Genomic DNA, 23,329 nt, shown 5'->3' with positions numbered 1-23,329 from the left:
TCTTACAGCCTCATTCCCACAGTTAGAGCAATACAAATGTCAGCAATGTATGTAATTATAAAACAATTTGGAGTAAAAAAACAACGGTTTTTATAGTTCATATGACTATGAACTATTTTCCCTCAATCAACCAGTGGGCATTTGCTTTGCCACCACCTTCCTTACTACCCTCACCAGCTCTAAACACAGATATGTGCTCTGTCTATGAAGCACATGGACTAAGTTAATGTTATTTGACATGCAGTTTTTTCAGCACCATCTTAACACATCTCTACTTTGATGTTAAAAAGCAAAACCAACCAAACCAAAAAAACAACAAAAACCAACATCAGCAAAATGGAAAAAAAAAAAAGCCACTAAAAGAGCTGGTTCCATAGAAGGTGCTCAGATGTGCAGGGGATATTTGCAGTATATGGCACTCAGCTCTGCTTTTAATCAGATTTCAAATAGAAAGCACAAAGGAAGATATCAAGGTGAAATAGAGATTACTTAACCAGGGGAACTCCCTTCCTCTTTCCTTTCTTATCATAAGCATTAAGATCATAATTTCATTTTAAGACGTAAAAGCTGCGTTGGCCCTAGTTTCCATTTGCTTTGAGCCTTGGACAAACACGGCTGGATTTACACACATGGTATAATCTCTACAAATTCAGTATGTCATGAACTTCACTTGTCATTTCACACATTTTTAAACAATGGTTTGTGACATGATTGTTCTCATTCAGCAGATTCAGAAAACTCAGTGCTTTTTCTATTTGTTTATTTGTTGGTAAATCAATAATTCATTGTGAATTTCAGTTACAATGATGATTACCATAGACTTTCTTCCCTGCTCATATTCATGTTTAAACCTGCCTTTACTTTGAGTAATATTTTATCTGTATTTTACCTATCACTAAGACTTGCCTTCCCCATCCATTGTAAATAATTTCTCAGTCTCAGTGTACACAAAATGTAAATGCCAAATTATGTTTTGTTTCAGTTGAAAAGAAGATTTTATTGCATACTTTGCATCACTCCCTGTGAAAGTTTCCTGTGGAAGAAGAATGTGTTACTAGAGAGATTACTAAGACAGCTCTCAAGGGAACTCAAAGCAAATGGTGTTTGGGACTTCTCAAAACTTATTGAGAAGAAACATAATATTCCTTTAAGCTTTTCTCTCCTTTTATGATGGGTAAGAACAAACCAGATAAAAGCTTGAAGTCTTGTCTGATTATTTCTTTCTTACAACATTTTAAAATAATCCTTCATAAACTTCATCATATATACTTTTCTTCATAATCTACCATGTCCTCATAGGGCTCCATGATGGTTAGTCAGGGTCAAATAATCCCAAGGACTAGTTGGGGGTGCTGCTGGAAGACAAAATGATTGCAAAGATAAGGATCTCCCAGCATGTAACCATTGGATCATTGAATGAGGCTTATTTCCAGGCCTGAATGCACCTAACCTCTTGCTGGTGCAGGAAAAAAATCCAACTTATACTTACTTAAAAAAAAAAAAAAAAAAGCAAAACAACAAACAACTGACCCTGGCAACAGCAGCTTTTCATGTAGGAACAACAAACAACTGAACTTGGCAGCAGCTTCTCATAGGAACAAGAAAAAATGAGGCACAAGCCTTGCACTCTTTCGCACCATTTATCCCCTTCATAGGAAACCCCGAGAATGTCTCAAGAGGCTTTGCCAATAGATGCTGGTGCACTGTGACCTCAATCTGTCAGGTTTTCAGTAAGCTCAGTGTGGGTAGTGGGGAAGTAGCTGTCTGTGCAGACAGAACTACAACTCACCAAGTCTTTGGTCACTCTTCCTGAAGTCCGACGTTTCAGGAATCATAATGCCAAAATTTCAGAACGTGCAATGGGTAGTAAGCTGCTTATTCAGTTATGCACAATGAAAAAGAAACTGTTGTCAGTAATACCATATGGTTCTTTTTTCTTTTACAGCTCTTCCAGTTGATGAAGAAAATCAGACTCTTGACTGTTCTTCATGACAGCAAATCTTCTTAAATCTGTACGACGTATCTCAGAACGTGGCTTCCTTTCCATTAACTACTCTAATGAATGTCCTTTCTTTCAGCTGCTATACTAAATGCATAGTCTATGAGTTGTCAAGAGGAGAGAGTTAGCTAGTATAGATTTTTGTTAGTAAAAAATCTGCAAACAGCCCAGCAGAGATGCTGCAAAACTCTTCCAGCTATGCCTTGCCTAACTGCGATGAAGCTTTTTATTCAGAGAAACAGGGAGTTTAGGTCTGTCTGTTCTTGAGACTACTGATTTGGTTGCATGAGCAACCAAAAATGATGGATTTAGAGCACAAGATTCCATGTTTCCCAGTTCCACCATTATCTGGCTTAGGAAGTTTTATGTTGACTAAAAATTGCCTGGCATGAAGCCTGTTAAGCAAAAGCCACTTTACAGCGATAGGACTTGCTTGAGCAAACCCAGGCAAGTACTTGGGATTCACAAATGATCCACATCAAGTTTAAATGTTATTACAGCTTCAGGTAACAGGAAAGTCAAATGGGTCTTCTCTCTAAAACAGGGAAGGCAGGCTTGATGAGGATGACACAGTTTGGTTAGGGGTCAGTAAGTCACAGGAACTGTTACAGGGAAGAAGACAGAAACTGGGTTCTGCTACTGACCTGCTGAGCAATTGGGATTCTTTCATCACCTCCTCTGCCTTATTAATTCCTGTAAATGGTTGGTAATGCTATCCTCTTAATAAAGCAGGTTAAGAGTAAGTGCTGGATCAGAGCAGATCTTAATCCTGTGACTTAAAGGCTTCATTTTGATTTGGGTCTTATGCTTAATTGTGAGGTCGTACTGAAGATGATGTGATTTGTATGGCCATAAAGGCTCTCTCTTGCTTAGCTAATGCCTAAATCTACAAGTAGCCAAGTTCCATAGAGTTTTCATGTGGAATTTTCCCCAGATTGTATATTTGTATCTGTTTTTTCTATATTTGTACTTTTGCCCTAGATGTCGTGATGTGGGTTGATTGTTTTTGTGCCCATTTCATGCTTTCTCCAATATTCCCTCACACACACTCCAAAGGGGATCCTAGGCATTCTTAGACAATGCTTATTGGTGTTATACACAATGTCTACACTCTCAAAATTCAATATACTGGTTTTCTCTCAGGAAATCCAGGGAACTGAGGGCTTTTACCCCCACTCTGGAGCACAACGGAACTGTTTTGTGTCTGGAAAGGATGAGAAGGCTTCTGTATAAAAGGGAAGAAGGGGCTTGCATTATAAACCTTCCCATCCTTCTAGTGGGGAGGTGGGGAGGGAAATAAAAAGGAAGGAGCTGAGTGACCCAGATGAAGAAGAGAGTTTTGTACTGCCACAAAGACACCCACCTAGCCAAGTGTTCAATAGGGTACAGAGCTCTGCAGGCAAGAGGGTTTGAAAACACACCTAGCACAAGGCAAAAGCCCAGGAAGGAGGCGAAGGGTGTCTAACACATACTCCCTGCTGGCAATTGTTCTGGTTCCTTCCACTGAAGACAATTCTTCCTGTGTAAGCTCAGTATGTTCACAGGGGCTGGTTTTGGGTGGAGCTGTATTGGGCAAGCTGGTAGTTATGGGTGCCATTGAGGTATCTACCTTTCCCCGTGTATTGCAGGTGGCTGTGGGAGAATGGCACAAGGTTATGTGCTGTGGCAAACAGGAACCTAGAGATTGTATGTTGCCACACTTAATTATTAGTCACCTGAATTCCTATTGCCCCTAGGTTTGCGTGGTTGGGAAGCAATGGTAAGCGTTAGAAAAAACAAAACAAAACAACAAAAACCTAACAAAAACAGGGGGTTAAGCTGGGATATGTAACTAACATATGGAAACAAATACTTCCCTGACTAAATGTGATGTATTAAATGAGACATCTCTCTGACGTGGAGTTGTTTCAACATAAAGCCCCAGGGTGATGGTCTCTGAGCCCATGCTGAGCTATGGACAAGAAAGGATTTTGGGAATGAAAATCTCCCAGAATGGAAATGGGCTTCCCATTAAATCCATACAATGCTTTGTTTCAAGGGGACACAGAAACACTTGTTTTGTCTTTTTTTTCCAATCACAGACAAAATCCGGATTTTAGGACTATGGCTTGAAAATATCTCATCTCTATCCTTTTCTACCCCCTGCCCTACCCCCCCCAAAAAAATCTAAGAATGTCACTCAGGGTTCTGAGTGGGAGCTGCAGAAGCTGGGTTCTTACAGCACTTCTTGGAGCAGTTGATCTTGTGCTTGGCAGCCTACCCAAAATATTGTGATAATTTGGTCTAGTTCATTTCCAATGTCATCCTATTGAATAAAGCATGAATCCCACCATAAACTTATTGCTTAACAGAAGAGCATAGCAAGTGTCCTCATGAATGATTTTTTTGTTAAATTTACCCAATCCAACTGAGTGTCAGCATATTTTGTTAAATTAACCTGACCCAAGTAAGACTCAGTGGAATTGTTTCAACTGAAAATGGAGGTCATATCTGTTTCCCAAGGATGTTTGAACCCATGGCCTTTTTCTTGGAAGCTGTTCAGCTTAGACTATTTCTTCTCACCTGCTGTTGTAAGCTGCCACCCCCGTGGCTCTGTTTTGATGGTAAAGCCGCCTATAATCTCCGAGGATCATGCGTCAGGGAAGGAATATTACCATGAATTCTCTTAGCCTCCAGCTCGGCTCCCCTCCCCTTTCTTTCACAGACCCGACACAGCAATGATTCTTTTATTTTAATGTGGCACAACCAAACACTGCTTGGTGGACTGTGGGGGGGAAGACACCATTTGGATCTCTGCCAAAGCAGGACCTGTATTGTTTGGGCTGTCCTTTTGGTCACCATCCCTTGATATTTCCCAGGCCCTCTCCTGCCCTGTATATTTTCCATGTAGTGATTGTTACTGTCTTTGTTCTGTGCCTCCCTGTCCTATGCCAACAGACAGACAGTGGTTGCAGTGGGATGTTGCAGTCAGCAGCTTGGGTACAGGCTGCCGGATGTCCTCAATCTCGCAGCTCAGCTGCGTGCCACTGCTGGCACAGTGGAAGAGCTGCGTCCTGCAGGCCGTTGCCCATGACTATGTAAATCAATGTGCTCTTGTGACCAGCCAAGCAAGGAGATGCAGCGGGAGGCCAGCAGCTCCTGGCAGACACTGTCCACAGAAGTGCATTCATGGGTGAGGAGCGAGAAGGGACGAGGGGCAGACACACAAACTTCATTACCTGTGTGTGCTTATCAATTGCAGTGCTACTTGCATGAACTTCTTTGGGCTTTATGGAAAGTCAGACCCAACTGAAGTATACTCTATGGTTTCTGAGCTTGGATGGATTTTCAAAGTTTTCTCTTCTGCTGACATTGCTGAAAATATGCTTTACTACACAAAGCAAGCCTGTGTTTTGTTAAGTAATCATATTTCCCGACCTTGCACTTCAAGAAACACAGCAATTATTACAGGCCACCCCTAAGGCATCACCCCTGTGCCGGACGCTTTCCCCGAGCCATCCACCGGCCTGGGAAGCGCCGACCCCGGCCCGGCAGGTGCGGGCAGGGCAGGGCAGGGCCGAGTGGGAGCGGGTCGGGGTCTCCCGCGGGGTCGGGGCCGTGCCCGGGGGCCGGGGCGGCGCTTTCCCCGCACCTGCTGCCCGCCCGTCCCTCACCGCGAGGGGCTCGGGGGCTGCCGGAGGCTCCGGGCCGCGGAGGCGAAGCCGGCGGGGTGCCCGGCGGCTGGGCGAGGCCGGCGCGGCGCTCGGGGGAGCGGCGGGCAATGGCCGGCGGCGGTGAGTCACCGCGGCCCCACCTGCCGTACTTAACCCGCCGCCGGGCGGCCGGCGCCGCACTCGCGGGCTGCGCTGCCGCCGTGGCCGGGAGCGGCTCCTTCCTCCTGCACCTCCTCCGCACGGGGCGCTCGGCACAGGCGAGGCAGGCGCTGCATGAACGTTCGTGCCGGGAGCAGCAGAAGCACCAGCAGCCCTCAAAATGCCGAAGCCGGTGAGTGGGGCGCGGTGGGAGGGAGGCGCTCCGCGGGGCCGCACCGGGGCCCGCCCGCCCGGCGTTGGGGGCTGCCCGAGCCCGGGCGCCCGGCGGGGCGGTCACCTCCGGGTGTCGCGGCGCGGGCTTTGCGGGGCTGGAGGGGCTGAGTCCCGGTGCCTGCTCCCCGGGACGGGACGGGGCGTTCCGACTCGAGCGGCCGGGGAAGTTCTGCGCGGCGGCGGGAGGAGCGGCGGGCGCCCCGCTCGGGAGCCACATCGGCGGCTGCTCGGGGCGGGAGGGAGCGCTGGGGCGGGCGCAGGGCCGCGGGCAGGACGGAGGCGCCTCGGGGGGCTGGAGGGGCTCCTCGACGTCCCGCCGCCGGGAAGGGGAGCACGGAGCCCCGGATCCCTGTGCTCCGGAGATCAGGCGGGGTGGATTGCTCCGTTTTGTGTAGCGCTTCCGTGCTGGACATGCACAGAGCTCCCGAGTAACTCTCGAAAGAAGAGCTTCCATCGCGCTCCCGCTTAGCGAGAAACGATACAACTGCGCCGGCTGCCATTTAGTATGCTTGTGGCCTATGCATTTATCTACAGGAAGCATGTATGCATCTGTAAACAGAGGGAAAACCTGGTTCCCGCCTTGTTCTGCGATCTAAAATCTAAATGCTAGAACTCTTAATAGAATTCTCCACACTGGTCTTTACCAGTCATTATCGAAGACGTGTTTCCTTTTTTGGCTGGATTTTCTTTTTTTTCTTTTTCAATGGAACAGGTTTTTTTATCCCACCTCCTTTCTCTTGACACCACCACCAAGCCTTCACCGCCTCCCCCTCCGACCTTCTAGTGGTGTTTTTTTGTTTGTTTTATTTTAAAGTCTGCTGCTACTGTGCCGGTTAGAGACGGCGATTCCCTTGGGGAGCCAACAGCCTCACGCAGAGCTCGGAGCAGACGCACTTTTGAACTTTGAAGAGCATAATCAGAACAGATTGTTGTTACTATCTATTCTCAATAGAGGCAATATTTCTTGAAATGCAGTGCAATGAAGGACTTATGTATTGAGTATTAGCTCACTTAAATGAAATGTGAAATAAGAGCAAACAAGCTTATCTTTGTGGCAATAAGTAATTGATGTTTTGCCACCATAACATTAAAGTTAGTTGAACTTTTTTTTTTAAGTATTTGGGTTAACTTACATGACATTTCTGTAAACCTACCAAAAAAAAAAAAAAAAAAAGGAACTAAACCAAAACAACAACAACAAAAACCCAACAAAAGACAAAAACATGCCAAACCCAAACTGCTCAGTCCTAAGAACTGATAAATCTTCAGTCTCCCTGGCTGTATTTTGGCTGTATTTCATCAGTAGGAGGTGATATATTGCTGCATATAGTAATGTCTTACTGAGAGAGCCCTTCTGTAGCTGGGGAAGCAAATATATAATTTATAAAGTATGGATATAAAAGGTTGTGTGTGAACAATCTCTTTCTGCCTTGTTAGCTGTTTGCTAATTACAGAGTGCTTTCTTGAAATATCCTGGTTAGAATAATCTGAAATCCTGATTTAGGACTAAGTCGCACTGGAAGCCGTGGATAGGTGTACAAAAACTCTTTAATCTCTTAAAAAAATACAGCTGTGTTTATCCTTTCGCTTGCCAGGGCTATATTTGTATTCCCTCAGAGATGGTGATTTTTTGTTTCTTGGCTGACTAGCCAGTGAATAACAAAGGTGGATGGTGTAAACCACCATCCACTGGGGAAGGACAGTACTACTGTAAAGTCTTCTGAGATGTGACCTACTGGCTGGGATTTATGGACAAGACTCTGTGTCAGTACTTTGTAAAGATAAGCCTTTTTCTTGTTGAATCTGCTGTTCAGTGGGGCTAACTGCCAGCTTATTTTAAGTGGAAAAGAGGAATTTTGCAGAGGCTATTTTAGTAAAACACACTGTTCAGTCTGTCTGCTTTAGACTGAGACTGGATTTGGATCCTTCCCAACTCAGCTCATTTAATCTTAATACAGCTAAATAGGATTCGTGTCAGTTTGCATGGAGAGAGAAGGTAAAGCTGTCACTCCAGAGGCAGAACTGTGCTCAGGACAGTGTGACAACAGCCTTTGGCATGTGTGGGGAGTGATAGCACGACCTCTTGGGATGCATAGGGAAGCAGTGTGTTTCTGCTGGGTATTTGGCATGGATGCTAAATATTTATTACCTGTGCTTGTTTGCATGTGTCTTGTCTACATGGCCTAAGTAAATACGGTGTTGCTTGGCAGACTTGATGCTGCTGTGTGTGAAGTCTCACACACTGCTCACCAGTTATTTACAAGTAAAGATTTTGATGACAGGAAGCAAAATTTTGGCAGCACCTTCCACTCTGGCCTCTCCACCCACAACCCAATAAGCTGAACTTTTATATGAAACTGTTATTTTAACAAAAATTATAAATGTGTGCACAAAGCTTACGGATCGTGTTTGTAATTCATTATTTCACAGTAAATAACTAGCAAATCCATTAATTAGTATTTTAATTGAGTACCAAACTGAAGTGGCTAGAAAGCAAACTTCCTGGTTCTGTGGTAACATTTGGTCAGGATTGTATCTGATGCATGCTTACCATGCTCAAAATAAATTGTTGTAGAAGTCCAGAAAATAGTACTGAAATAATTATATTTGTTAATATAGACACGTTTTAATACATTTAATTTAACACAGCCATTCTGCCATGTGTAACAGTTACAAAGTAACAAGATCTCACCAAGGTAAGCTATAAATATATAACCTATACCCAGCTCATGAGGGTTTATGGCTGGGTGTTCATCAACAGTTCAGATGCATGATTTCTATCTAGTCCGTACAGAGGTTCATTAGGCTTTATTGGTAGTGAATTATTTTGTAAGGAAATGCAAAAGGTGTCATCTTGTCCATATCTTGCTGTATTATCTGGAAATGAATGAAATGCTAAATAAACTTACTTGCTCAGCCTTGCTTCATTTCATTACTGGAGTGTCTGTGTGCTCTCTGCATTTTTCCTAGATTCATGGCACTAGTTTATTTCTGAAGGTGTTTTGGGTGGATTATAGCCTCTTCCAAAACAAACCAATCTAATAAATTGTGGCTAGAACAGCATGGCTGCGGGCTAATGAACAGTGCTTACCGAAGGAGAAGGAAACGTGATCTTGGGTCTATAGAGCTGTTAATTTGATCTCATCTACCAGCATTCTTGCTTACTTTGTCGAAGGTGGATTTTTTTTGTTTGGTTGGTTTGAGTTGGATTTTCTTCTTGAGGTGAAAAAGCAAAATATAAAGCTTTACAAGAAATTAGGTTGGCTTTGCAGCATAGCATTTGATTGATGTAGTGTCACACAAGAACTTCTAGCACTTGTGTGAATGTGTATAAAACAAAAAAAAAAAAAGCAAAATGTAAAGCTTTACAAGAAATTAGGTTGGCTTTGCAGCATAGCATTTGACTGATGTAGTGTCACACAAGAACTTCTAGCACTTGTGTGAATGTGTATAAAACTGTGTAAAGAGAGGACAGCAGTAAATGCAGTCTAGCAGCTTTTGGTCCTAAAGAGAAAATACAAGTGAATAATATCCAGAGGCAACTTTTTTGATACTTTTATTAATGGCCTGTGGTCAGAAAGCTGAGCATAGTAATGAAACCTGTTCATGTCATGCTGTTGAGGGGGAAGTATTACTGATTCAGAAGGCCGACATTTAAAGAGGATTGAAGGAGTTGGGTAGTAAGCTCCCTTTGCATATAGTTAAACTTGGAGAGGTGGGGAAAGAAGGTCCCTAACTAAATAGGCTAGAAGGAGATGGATTAGTCCGTGGTAGTACAGCTGTCCTTTTGTGCATATCATCTGCAATGTGTAGGGCTTCTCTAACAGAAAGCATTAATAGAAGGTTCTAGTGAGACATTTCCTTTAAGGTAGGTACTTACCTGTACTCAGGACAGACAAAGTCAAAGCAAAACCTAGAGAGTGGGTTTGGTATGACCAAAGACAAAATTCCACCTTAGATAAGAGGGTGATTGGCTATTTCAGCCTGGTAGAATTCAAGGATTTATCTCTTCCTTCAGCTGTTTAAAATGTAAGGAATTTACATGCCAAAGAGAAGAAATAATTGCTTTAAGCAGAATTTGTAGTTTAAGAAACTTTAAAGTTTTAGAACAGTTAAGCAGTTATTGTGGGGGGAGGGAGGGGGCTGTGAATGGCTAGGATTTTTTTTCCCTTCCTTGCTGATCTTATTAGAAGACTATTCCAAGACCTAACATCCTTAAGATAAAATTTGACAGTATACAATTTAATGCTGCTGCCTGTAGGAGTGGAGAACTGGAACTGATGTCTCAAAAGGGTTTTCCCAGCCCTGTGTTGTTAATAATGGGCTGGTGTGTTCTAGGCATTCAATGGTCAGATAAGTCCTCTGTACCTGTTTGAGGCTGAATATACATGCATGCTGTCTTTAAGTTGTTTTTTTAAAATACAAGCCTTCTGCCAAACCTTTATCTATCTGTGAACAGACTATGACATTAAAATTTAACAAGTTTTTGATAAGCCAGCCAAAAAATATGCAAGTGTAGTGACAGGAATTTATTTCAAAATATAATCTATTAATAATTGATCAGAGATCTTCTCAATTTATTCTTGACTATGTGTCTTCTAACTACACATAGTGGTTTTATCTCAGAGCTCTTTACAGCAGATTTCTGTAACTGGACTGAAAAAAAAAACCTTTTTCATATCTTTAAGTGTTCACAATCAATTAAAATACTCTTAGTTTATGGATGGCTATAGATTTAGTCAAGAATAAAATTCTACCCTGGTAAGCACCAGTTGCAGGCCATCAGGTGATACAGTGTATGGTGTGTTTGATACCAGGAGATGTATACTCACTCTGGGGCAAAGTGGAAACTCAAGGAAGCTTCCATTTGCCAAACGTAAGAACTCCCTTACATTTGCCAAGTGTGTCACTCACTGCTGCAAAAGAAAGGTGGAGGATTCTTTGAGTAGTAAATTTAAGGAAATGAATAAAGTTATAAGAGAATGAGTTCATAGTTTTGACAAAACCCTTATTTACTGCATGAGCTGAGTAAGCATTTCTGAGGGCAGTTTCTTGCAAGATGTTAGCTGCTACAGAGAAACCAAGGGTGTTAGCTGTTATGTTAGTCACTAATTAAAGAATTTCTTAGCCTTCTTAAAGGTCAAAAGGAGGGAGATAAGCCTTCCTGTTCTGTTCGCTTCCTCCACCCACATGAACATCTTCCTTTGTCCATGAAAAAGCTGTGATATGTCAGGACTTTTTGAGAATAAGACTTCTTGATGACCGCTGAAGATTCCCACAACAGCGTTCTTGTTTGGCACACTGTGCCCAAAGAGCTTTACAGGCTCTGTAAATCCCATAATCACTCGATTGACCTTGATGGAAGGCAGTGCTGCCCAAGATCACTGAACCACACTGCACGCTGTTAAGTAATGTACTTTAGCTGAGTTGTGTGCCTGCTCTGAAGCCTGGTTTCTGCAACAGATAACATTTACCTTGTGAGCTGAGAAGTACAAAGAACAGCAGTGTACACACCTAGGAGAGGGGGAAATTGTTGCTGTATGAGGCTGGAAACAAGGCATAGCTCAGTGTAACAACTAACCATGCTGCCTTCATATTGCTCCTCTCTTCGCATCCAGATTTTGTTTCTCTTTCGAGTTCCTACTTCATAATGGGGAAATGGATTTGCCTTCTCTGCATCTGCTCTCATCTTTGAGAGAGCATGAGCAGCAGCCATGTGCTCAGCTGAGGCTGATGGACACCTCATAGTTACAGCTGTCCCTGAAAGAAAAACCCTGACTCTGAGAATTAACATGCAGGACTCTGCCTTCTAATTGAGTAAGAGAAACTCTTGCTGATGACCATGGACTTGTATTGGGCTACCTACTGTGTAGGCTCAGTGGAAGAGATACTGACTCCCCTACACAAAGCCTGTAGCCTTTGGCTTCCTTGGAGAGGAGAGTGTGTGATTGCCCTGTTTGGTTTGTGTGCACTTACTTCTCCCTCACACTTTCATGACCAAGTGCTGTAGCTATTGTGTAAAACTCTGAGATGTCACTATCATGATCTCTTCCTCTTGTTTTTACATGAAGTCCACGCTTGCTGTAGTTCTAACCTCAGTATGAAGTGACTGTGAGAGAGTTCTGTGGGGATGAGTGGACAGATGTCCTATTGATGAATCTTGAGCAGGCATACAAAATGACTCTAGGGTGGCTCAGTACTGCCAAGACCACACCGCTGTGTAGATGCAGAGAGCAGGTCTGTGAGCTGTCTGCTACCTGAAGAAGCAGAGACTACAAAAATCTCACCTTTAACCCAGGCACCTGAATTTAGCCTGTGTAGCCCAGAAGATGACGCCAAGCCTGTACCATAAGTTCTGGGCTTCAGAGTTACTTGTGGGAGCTAAAGTTGTTCTTCAACACCTAGCTGAATACACTTAGCTGGCCTAACTTTTTGTCTCTGTAGAGATAAGTTGCAGAGCTCCTGCTGCACAAACAGTGGTGTGTGGTTCGGGTGATTTGCATAATTGATACTCGGTGATCTCAGTGTGGGGGCGAATAGTTTTTCCTCCATAACAACTGTCACAGCTGTGCAGACAAACTCTTGAAAGGTACTTTTTCTGCCCTCACTATGCTCAGGGTACATTTTGGGAACCACTGGAGCATATTTGTTTGCCATCACACATCCATAGTGAGGGGAGTAGGAAAAGTTTCATCTCAGAAGCCCTTAAGCTGTTTTAGGAGTTACGAAGGGGTACTTTGCCAATCCTTGCAATCACTTTTCCTTTCTGATCTGTAACTGCTCAAGAGCAATATCTTTGTGCTTAGATGGCATTCCAGGACTTGCCATGACCTACTTTTATCTGGGAGCAAATAGTACCTGTTGCATGCTGTTTGAAGTACCTGCTTGGGAAGTGGAAGCATTGTAGTGTATTGCACATAGATCAGATTATCGAGCTGTTAGAGGTGATCACATCACATAACCCCACTAAGAAATTTCTCAAATGCCCTGAAGTGTGTTCCACTGAAGTCCGTGAGTAAATTGAAAGAGGCTGATACAGAACAGGTTAAACAGAAGGGTGGAATATCAAACAAAAATCTCTCTGACAAAAGGATTTGTATCTAGAATGCAGAATGAGCAAACATCATTGCAGGGCCTTGTGTGACTTGTTGCACTGCTATTTCTCCCTACGTAAATGGAGTTCATTTTCCTTCTGCACTTTGATGTCTGTATGAACATGGCTGGCCTTGTAGGTCAGGCAGAAGCCCTTGTAGCCTAATAGTACACCTCTGATGTTGGCCAAAACCTGATGCCCGAGGAAGAGTATTTCAAAGATACGCACCATTGCTTTCCTCTGAGGTACTGGAGGTTGAAAGGTCCTATATAATGAGTTACTAAATGGATTTTTGTGAACTTGTCCAGTCTTGCTTTGAAACCCTGTGAACTCCAGCATCCATAGTATACTTTAACAAAGACTGTCCTAGATAACCTTCACAATGTCTGGAAAGTTATCTACAAACCTCCTTGCTACAGTGCTATATGGTGGTTTTTTTCCTTGTTCAGTGTTGATGCCCTGTAGTTATTTTGTTGGTAGAGCCATGAACACACTTTGCTTGTCTAGGCTGTTCAGGCAGCTCAGGAGTTCATATGCTCTTATGTCCTAGCCTTAGTTAATTTTCTTCCAAACTGAGAAGCCCTAACTAGCATAGTTGATCCTTGCATGATAATTATTTGAGCATCCCTGACCTTCTTCCAGTTCACATCTGACGAAAATACTGCTTTGCATCCTATAACATTTCCATCTGGGAGGAATACAGTTACTGAGAACATTTCTCCAGTAGTTGTTTCTTGGATGTCTTAAACTCCCAGGTCATAGTCCTGTGGGAGAGTAAGTCACAGGTAATCCTTGTGTTCACTCACCCCCCCGTGTTCCATTGTAATGTACTGCTCTTCCACCCCAGAAGAGCAACCACCACAGGGTCTATTGAAAGTGTTGAGAGCTGTGTGCTGTCAGGCTGTGTTGCTGCTGTCAGCCTTCTGACTCTGGAATGGCTCTGGGTTTTCCATGCACATTGCCCTCCAGAACATGGATCTCTGCATAAGCATTGGAATAAAAGGCATCAATATTGCTGCTTGGATTCAGGGGAAGCTCTAAGGCTATTGTAGATTTTATTTAGATTATTCACACCTTCAGATCCTGCCCTGGTTTTTGTGATTTGGTACTGTGGAGTTCACCTTTTGTAGAAATTGTGGTTTTGTTGCTTCTCAGGTGAAAAGCCAAGCAGAGGCACAAAATTATGTTTGTGTTCCAGATCAAGACTATAAGATACTGATTTATTTTTTTTTCTTTTCCTTCAAGGGGATTGTAGAAGGGTGATATTGCTTTATGTAATGTATATATTGGAGATAAATTGTTTAGAAGACTTTGAAATTGATAAAACTTGAGATCTCAAACCTCTGTATTATCTGGACTTGGCCTCGTGCTTATGTTTCTGATGGAAGACAGCAGAAGATCCTTTCTGGATTCTGAGCAACTTCTTGAGATAAGGCTTATTTGAGAGTTGTTTGTGGGCCTTGCTGTAAACCTCATGTGTAACGCCTCAGTCTCGCAACTTCATTATGTTTAATTAGATGCAACAGCTGTCATGATAAAAGTCTGTGTATGCAGGAGTTTGATCCAGTGGCCTCTAGCTTTCCTCTGTATTTATTCTCCATGTACAAAGGAGCTATTGTTGCTGCACTCTGTGTTCCTAAATCCATCCTAGCATCCATTGAGGGCAAGTGACACATCCAGGCAGTGGTGCTATGTTGAGCCTGTTGTCACCGGCTGTGTGTTCCTCCTTTAAAGAACAGACTACTGCTTGCACACAGATATTCTGAAAATGCTAATAGAGTATTATACAGCGTCAGAGAGACTTTAAAGTGAACATGAGCGTATTTCAATGAAACACCATAAACTCTCCTGCTTCTTCATAATATCATGTTCAAAGTAAATCATTCTTACATCCCTCACACAGAGTGAAGGCAAGTGTTTTGCATGAAAAACACCTGGGCTCTCTAAGGGCTTTGTTCAAGGGCAGTATCCTGGGGCCTTTCAGACTTACTCTGCATTGCTTTATGTCTTGCCAGAATATAGAGCTGTGCCTAGGTAATTTCATTTAAAAAAATATTGAATTTTAAAGTTTTAGATAGGCCTCTGTCTCCCACTTTTTCAGCTTGTTCCTAGCTTGAGATGATGCAGTTTGCTTGTTAGGAAAGGGTTTGGGGGAATCTTCAGTGACTGCAAAAAGATTTTAATTTTTTTTTTCTGGGAAGAGTGCTTCCTTGATTTTACTGTTTCACTGAGCAGTGACTATTGTTAACTCTACAGAGCTGACCAGAGGTGGAGAATGCTGGAAGTCTGTCTGCGGCCTAGGCATTTGGGAGCCAGGGCTATCAGAGATGTACTGTCACTTGCCCTTGCCACACCTGCATGAAATCTTCATGATCTTTTGGCATGCAAAGTGTTATTGCTTGACCTAAGATAAAGAACTGAATTGCAGCCATGGCTGCTTCTTGATTTTTCATGCAGATGCCTACTATGCAATTGTTCCATGCTGACAGAAGAGATAGAAGGCCTTCATTAAGGGAACTGAGATAGGCATGTAATTTAGTTTGGCATCTTCTGCACATCTAAACATGAAAAAGTTTGGATTTGCATTCTAGGATTATGTTCATGTTTGATTATAAGGACTGTTTCATGTTATATTACAAAGGACAGTTAAGTGACATGGCTGCAATACCGAAATCAATGGATTTACTTTCTTGTGACCTGTTTGTGTGTGTAGGCAGGGAGCGAGAAGTTCATTCTGAAAATTCTACCCACTTTGTTAAAACTGGAATTTCTGTATGACTCCCCACATCTGGGTATCGAAAGTTTTCCTGCTCATGAACCCTCTTCCCCTCCCTCCACTTTATCCATATCTAACTTTCAGATTTCACTCCAAAATTTTTCTTGGCTTCGCCTCAAAGTACTTTATTTGTCTTCCAAAAAACTGCCACAAAAGAAGTCATAAGTGTTTTTCACCATATATGAGAGCAGCAAATACCTGGGCTCCTATTGCCTTGACTAAACTTTAAAAATTTCAGTTAACTATAACTGATATAGCTATTGCTCCTTAAATACTGAGGACTAGTACCCCCAAAAATATGGTTATGCAAGCTGTTGCATTGAAGCTGACTAGTAGTTAAGGCTAGCAATAGTACTGGACAATTTCAAAGTAACTACTAGATTGTATATTATTATATCCAACTCAATTTACCCTCTGGTATTTCTCCCTCTCCCGGGAAGGTAAGCAAGGTTTTGAGGAACAAAGACCAGCTTACTCAGCTCTAATTTTACCTGTTGCAAATGCAGCAATAGCTAACTGCTTCATAGACTCTGAGGAATTCCATTGGAACGTGACTTATGTTCCCATTTATTTGCAATGAGGAAGCAATGTTTAACACAATGAGATCTGAAATGGAACACGTCCTTCAGTTCGCAGACGCGTATTTTGATTTAGCATGGTATGCTGAGAAACTGGGTCGGGCAAATGGGTGCAACTTGCCTTGTCAGCCAAGGGGATGCCAGTGAGGCCGTCCTCTATTCACATTTTGTGAGCTGCTGAGGCTCTTTTTCTTCCTTGTCAGCATACTGCTCCCCAGAGCGCAAGGGAAGGCTCACGGCTGCTGTGCTGTGCTGCCACTGCCCTCTCTGAAGTGCTTCGTGTTAGGCAGGCAGAGCATGAGAGGTTCCACCACGGCAGCAGAAGAGGAGCATGTGCAAGGCTTCCTTCATTGCTGGGCTGTGCAGTTCTTTCCCATTCTCGTAGGAATCAGATTTTCCTTCCCCCAGAAGAGAAATGGTGCATCTGTCATTTGCCTTCTAATTTCAGGTTCTTGGACATCCTTTAAATCATAAAAATGTAGCACTGGACCTGGACCTGCATTTTCTGAAGGCTGCATGGAAGTGGCTATATAATATCATATCTTACCACTCCAACAATTATTGTTTCTTGTCATGTTATCCAGCCTGCAATAAGAGAGCTTTTTGCTGCTTTTCTCCATGTGAGTTTAGAAGTTTATATAGCCTTCTATATAAAACGTGTCATGTTTCAGACAATTCCCATTTGGAAAGGGATCAGTGACATGTTTAAAAATAAAATCTAGTTTGAAACAAACGGAAAACCCCACAAAAAAATAAAAAGGCCCAGACATACACAGATGGAAAAATTGCGAATTGACAACTGTCAGGCAACCAACCCAGGAAACACTTGACCTGTAGATCATTGTAGACTTTCCTTGATTAACTTGCCCCCTTCCAAAAGAAGCATTCAAATTTGGGTGACACATTCCATCTAGCAAGTCATCGGGCAGGCAGAACAGAATAGTCACCTTCTGTAATGCTTCCGGTGACAAGTACACTCAAGAATGTAATTTTCCCCTCTGTGTAATAGCATCACACCAGGAAATGTGGTGTTTTTCTGGGGATTATAATAAACCACATCCTCGTCTACAGCCCTGCTGTAGCCCATTGTTTGCAAGCCTGTAATTTGTTCATCTCTGCCTCCTGTCCATTCTCACCTCTCCAAGTGTAACACTTGTAGCTATTTTTCAGACCTACCAACATCTTTGAATTCCATCCTTGTCCTCCCAAAAGACTTATTTGTTCTTGACCAGGTGCTGTTCATGATCTTGTAAGTGCACTCCATCTTCCAGAGATTGGGAGAAAACTTTCTTTTCTTATTCCCTCAATCCCACCCCACTCACATCCCCTTTTCAAGACCTTGGCTTGACAGGAAAAGGTTCAGAATATGTGTCCCTGCAGTAGTTGCAGCTAGGTGAAGGTGCTGAGCCCAGCTGGGAGGGAAGCTGTGTTTTGGTAAAACTGCAGCAGCAATGGAACTGATAATTTGCGTGATATTCATGATATTTATCTCCTGCTCTGAAAGAAGCTATGGAGAATGTAGGTACACAGCTTGTCATTTGGTTGTAATTTCACATGGCTCAGATTTGTTGTATTCCTAGTCTATGTTGTATGGCACCACATCAAATATGTTATTAGATGTTATTTGATCCATCAGGCAGGTTATTCTGTCAGAGAAGAAACAGAATTGTCTCCAAATGTTGTGTTCTTGATAAGCTGGTGTTTGTAAATTCTGAAGTATATAACAAATTGAACTAATATTTCTGCAGTTGCTTCTGTGTTATTTGTGCTACTTACCTTCTCAGAGTTGTCTTCTCTGCACAGTCTCTGAACTGAACTCTGAACCTGTTGACTTAAGTAACTTGTGGAGGACAGAGGAATGCAGATGCTGAAGTGGTAGCAGATTAGCTCTGAAGCCACTAGGATTTTTTTCCCTCGTCAAAGTTTAAAAATTTCCCATAACACTTTCCAGGAGCTGGGACAACAGTTACTCCATCAGTTAGGACAATATCTTTCTTCATTATTGGACCTGAACACTACTGAATGGAATGTGCAAGAATAGAGAGCAGTTTTTAGTACCCTTCTGATGCTGCTGCATGAAGTTGTTTTTCCTATTACCAGATACTTAATCACTACATGCGCCTGTGAAACAGCTCTGGTTGCTAAGGTCAAAATGAGATTACTTTGTCCTTGCAGATGCATTACAGCCCAGGCCAAGAAGCTTGCCTATTATTTATTCCATCAGTAGTTGCTGCTTGCCTGGTGAAAGAGTAGACCTGCAGAAGTGAGGATTAATGCTACTACTTTCTTAACACTCTTATTAATACCACTGTTTTCTCCTTGTTAAAAAATTCTGTATTCCTTCAGCACAAGCAAGTCCATATCCATACAGTCTGTGTGTGTACAAGAAGGCTTATCAACAGCTCTGCATGCTGTTTTTCACAGAATGTGCTGTGCAGTACAGTACTTCAAAATGTGGCTGATTTGCCTAAATGTACCAGTGACTCCTGGGATTTCCAGACACCCAGAGACTGAACGAACAAGGCATGTCTGTCTAGGTTTCTCCACTGCTAATTGGCACCACTTGGAAAGATACCGCGCTTGGAAACCTGCTGTTTAGGAGGCTCTGGTCTTTCTTCCTCCTTGGAAAGAGGAAGAAAACATTCCTGAGCATTGTCTAAGGCATTTAGACCTGCCTAATGATAATGACAAGTAACACACTTAAGTGCTGGTTTGTCCTGTGTTAATGGGTAAAAGTTGGTATTTAGTGCCCTTTATCTTATGTATTCACTGAAAATAAATGGTATGGTCTTATTTAAATAACTTGCACAACTTCACGATTTCACTGAACTATTTTATTATGCAAGTGAACTATTAGATTACATGCGTCAGGGTGCAAAACATCCACAATTGCATAGTGTGTCTGAGAGCTGTGGGTTTGTTTTTTCCCCTCTTGTCCCTGCCCTTTTCCCTTTAGTGTGGGATGTTTTTCAGTGGAGCTGCAGCATCAGCAGAGGGATGGTTAACTTCAAGGTTACTGTGTTGCCAACAATCAGAGATCTGCACCAGGGCACTCAAGAATCTGATGTTAGAGAAAACTACAGCTGTGCGTTCACAGTGTCCAACACACCTGAAAACTGGGTGTTTGTGAGAGGATGGGGTTGAAGAGGCAATGTCTTCTTGGGTTCCTATCTAGGTCTTGATTCTTCCACAGAGATGGTGCTACTCAGCTGGTTGGCAGTGTGTTGCCTCCTTAAGAGAGTGTTATCTGAATGTTTTTCAAATGGCACTTTAATTTTTCAAGTTACTCTGCTGATTTGAAGGGACTCTGAAAGGCTGCACCTGCTTCACAGATTGATCTACTGACTTAGCATTAGAAAATATGTTGTTTTAGGGACAACACAAGAACAAATGCATGACTTAAGGGCATTGCTAAAGCACAGAAGATTCCATTCTAACTACCATTGCTTTCCATAGTGTTACAACCATTTAAACTCTGCTCTAAAGTTCTCTCTAGCTCTGGCCTTCATCTTCTATTCTCGAGTTCGAGTTGTTAAGGTAGCTGACATGTTACAGTCCAGTATGAAGTCAGGGAACTGGTGTTCAGTCTTTCAGTGCACTAAGTTCTTCAGCTTCATGGAGAGGTTTTCCTTTTAATGGAAATGGCATTGCCTTTTCAACAGCATGCATTTTCCCTTCTGGATCAAATTTGTTAGCAAATTTATGCATGCTAAGAAAGGGGAAGAGGAAAAAGGTGTGTTCTGTAATGTTTTTGTATGCACAAGCAAACCTTAAAGGCCCTATTTGTCATTTTAAATGTGTTAGCCTCAGGCATAAAAGTAGAATTATTGAATAGATAGGGTTGGAAGGGACCTTAAATATAATCTATTTCCAACCCCCACAATAACAAAGTGTTATGATATTGGCCTATCAAGAAAGAAGTCACATCTTACTGTCCAGGATTTTTAGCATGCTTTGTGTGTAAATCCACATATTTTTAAAATATAACCTTTTATTTCATGTATAACAGCCACGTGCTGTTCTCTTCCCTCCACACCCTTGTGCTCATAAAAATGAAAAGCTGTTTTCATTTTGGTTATGGCTTCAACATTGTCCTGGATTACTGCCAGGTTTTGGTGGGGTCTTACAAAGGACATAAATGGGGTGAGCAGGACTTCACTTGTGAAAGTTGTCCTAACTGTCCCTTCCTTTTTTTTGTTGCTCATGGAAATTAGTTTGAGTTGTTTGCTGTTGGCCTCTCTAGCAATACCTGAATTGGTTAGCACCTTGGGTGTTGATTTAATCATCTTGCTGCCTTGGGGAGTTCCATCTGCTCTGAGCTGAGTGCCAAACTGATCGACTCTCAGTGTAACAGGCATCCAGGTTTCTTCAGGCTGTCTAAACCAGGGTTTCATGTGGCTTATGCTTTGTTTGCTGCCTTACTACGAGTTCCTCTGTGGCTAAAAGCTTGTATGGAGTGGTTGTAGGACATCCATTTAGATGTTAAAACTGTTAAAACCATTATGTTCTTGAAGTCAAGGCTAGGAGAATGAGAAGCAGGAGGGCTTAATAGGGCAGGAAGGAGACTCAAAGGATATTCCCAGGCAGTCATCAACTCATTGAAGGTCCGGACAGAAGGCCCTGTCCCTCTTGCTCTGCCAGTCATGTAGCTGGCAGTTTGTCTAAGGGCACATCAGGGCAATTCCTCTTTGTCCTGATGGTTATGCAGCCCTTAAAGAACACAGAAATTAACCTTTACTGCAGGCCCCAAGTGTCCTTGAGAGCTTTTTGGATTACCAAGTAGTCATGTTCCTGCATGCTTCTGCCTTTAAATGACTGAAGTGGAAAAGCAGATTACTACAATTTTTGGTCTTAATGCTAAAACAATCTTTAAAATATGTAAATGGATAAATGGCTTTAGCACTAAATAGCTGATCCTACAGTCCTTGATGGTTGTAGTAAAGCAGGACTAGGGAGTTTAACTTTTTTTTTTTACTAGCAGATAACCACTAAGGTGAGATAGAGGAAAATACATACTGATACAAGCTGGAATTTTGTACTCAGCCAGCATTCTGCAGGTTTTCTGGTAAGGAGTAAGAAGCAGCTCCTTTTAAGTTCTTTGGCTTGTAAAGTGATAGTTCTTTTACACTTCTAAGGTGTTTCAGCCAGAAGTACAAATAACTTGCACAGCACAGAACTGAAGACGATGAGCATATGTTTTCTTGAAGTGGGTAGAAAGGGATTAGAATATGATTAGGGATTTATTGTTGAGAGGGATTAAGCAACAGGTGTTTTTTAAGGTCACATCTTTGAATTGCAGACTTGCTGTTCCAGAGAATTTGATGTCTGAACTTCCCCTCCCTTCCTACACTGGAAACATTTCTTGGGAAACCTTTGGTTCTTAAGGCATGGGAGGAAAACCTTAAGCATAATTCTGTGCTCCGTTATGGTCCCAAATGCTACAATTCAGTTTTCCAAGAACTCTTTTTACCTTCTTGATTGTTCTTTCGTTTTGTATTTAGAGAAAATTTTTACAAGTCCTAATTTAAAGGACAGTGCTTTAAAAACGCAGCTTGAAAGTGGCATCACTAAGTCTTCTTCTCTAGTTCAGTTCTGGAGTCCTTGGAAACTGCCTTCAGTGGTCTTTCTTTGGGAGGGCCCTCTGTCATGTGGGAACAGAAGAAAAGAAACAACTCTATAAAGATACTTGATGTCTTCATAGAATCATTTTGTTTGGAAAATGTCTCTAAGATTAACATTGCCAGGTCCACCACTGAACTGAAGAAGGTTGGTTAAACATTCAGTGTCTCACTGAAAAAGGAGTGCAAAGCTTCCTAACATACTAAAACTAGCTGGAGCTACTTGTTTTATTCACAGTGCTGTGTTAATTGTAATATTGTTACACCTGACATTCATCCTAGAGTTTAAACATACATAATTAAGTTTCTGGGAATTGCTGAAGGCCAAAGCTTTGTAGTGAGTGATTCTAGTCCTCTCCTGCCTCTTTTACTTCTCATTTCTTGAGCAGTGTGCCAGGCTCTCCTGGTCTCTTAGCCTTGGCTTTCTGTAATGTGGCATTTACAAATTGTTGGGAAAGTGTCATGAAATCTCATCTGCCTCTGCCTACATGTTGTCTGGCCTTGTCCATTCAAATGTCCATTTTTTTGTCTCTTTTCTTTAAAATATAAAGCTAAAAAGCTAGTTGTTTGCATAAGCATACTACACAATCATACATGTGTGGGTTTTTTAGATTTGTTTGGGAATTGTTGGGTTTTTTGAGTAGTATAATATTGCAAGCTATAGTCAGAACAGTTGGAGATAATCCTTTCCTGATTTGCCATTTTAGTGGTCCTTATGCCCTTCCCTGCAAGATTAGTTGCTGCTTTTGCATCCTGATTAAGTGCTGATCAGGACTTTTTCTAGTTATTAAACGCTCTTGCCTTCTGCATTCAGTAGTCACCTCTCCCTTGCAGTCTAGTGCCATTGCAGTAAATCTGGTTATGTTGTTTCTTCACTGACAGCAAGAGCTCGTTGAACTCCTGCCCTGCTGCATCGTTCAGTACCTGTTACTGCTGTTTTTATGTGCTGAGTACATTTTTATGAGGGAAAGAATGAGTGTTTATCAGGTTAATGCTGATTGCTTTATAAGAATAATCTGCAGCCTTTTGCCTTTAAAACCTCAGATTAATTCCAGCTCTAATATAAATGGAAGTTAAATTATAAGTCTTAAATTTAATTTAGTCATTAGGGCCTTTCTTAATCCAAGGGATGGCCTGCAGGAAGCTATACTGTGCACTCACAGTAGCTCTTAGTCCAAGAGGGTTTAGGCCTGGAAAGGGTCAGGTCTAAAATACTCTCCTGTTGAACCAGATCTGTCCA

At 42.3% G+C, this 23,329-nt stretch overlaps 1 protein-coding gene across 1 annotated transcript in view; it reads left to right on the top strand.

Annotated features, from left to right (window-relative positions):
• Positions 1-5,741: 5,741 nt before the first annotated feature.
• The window catches only part of EZR (ezrin), a 36,765-nt gene continuing 19,177 nt past the window's right edge, over positions 5,742-23,329 (top strand). The window contains exon 1 of the mRNA XM_063390215.1: positions 5,742-5,983. Coding sequence (XP_063246285.1) covers positions 5,972-5,983 — 12 coding nt within the window. The 5' untranslated portion in view covers positions 5,742-5,971. The remainder of the gene's footprint in view (positions 5,984-23,329) is intronic.

The sequence above is a fragment of the Prinia subflava genome, chromosome 2 (genome assembly GCF_021018805.1).
Source record: "Prinia subflava isolate CZ2003 ecotype Zambia chromosome 2, Cam_Psub_1.2, whole genome shotgun sequence".
Taxonomy (NCBI): Eukaryota; Metazoa; Chordata; class Aves; order Passeriformes; family Cisticolidae; genus Prinia; species Prinia subflava.
This window is presented reverse-complemented; position numbering and strand designations above follow the sequence as displayed.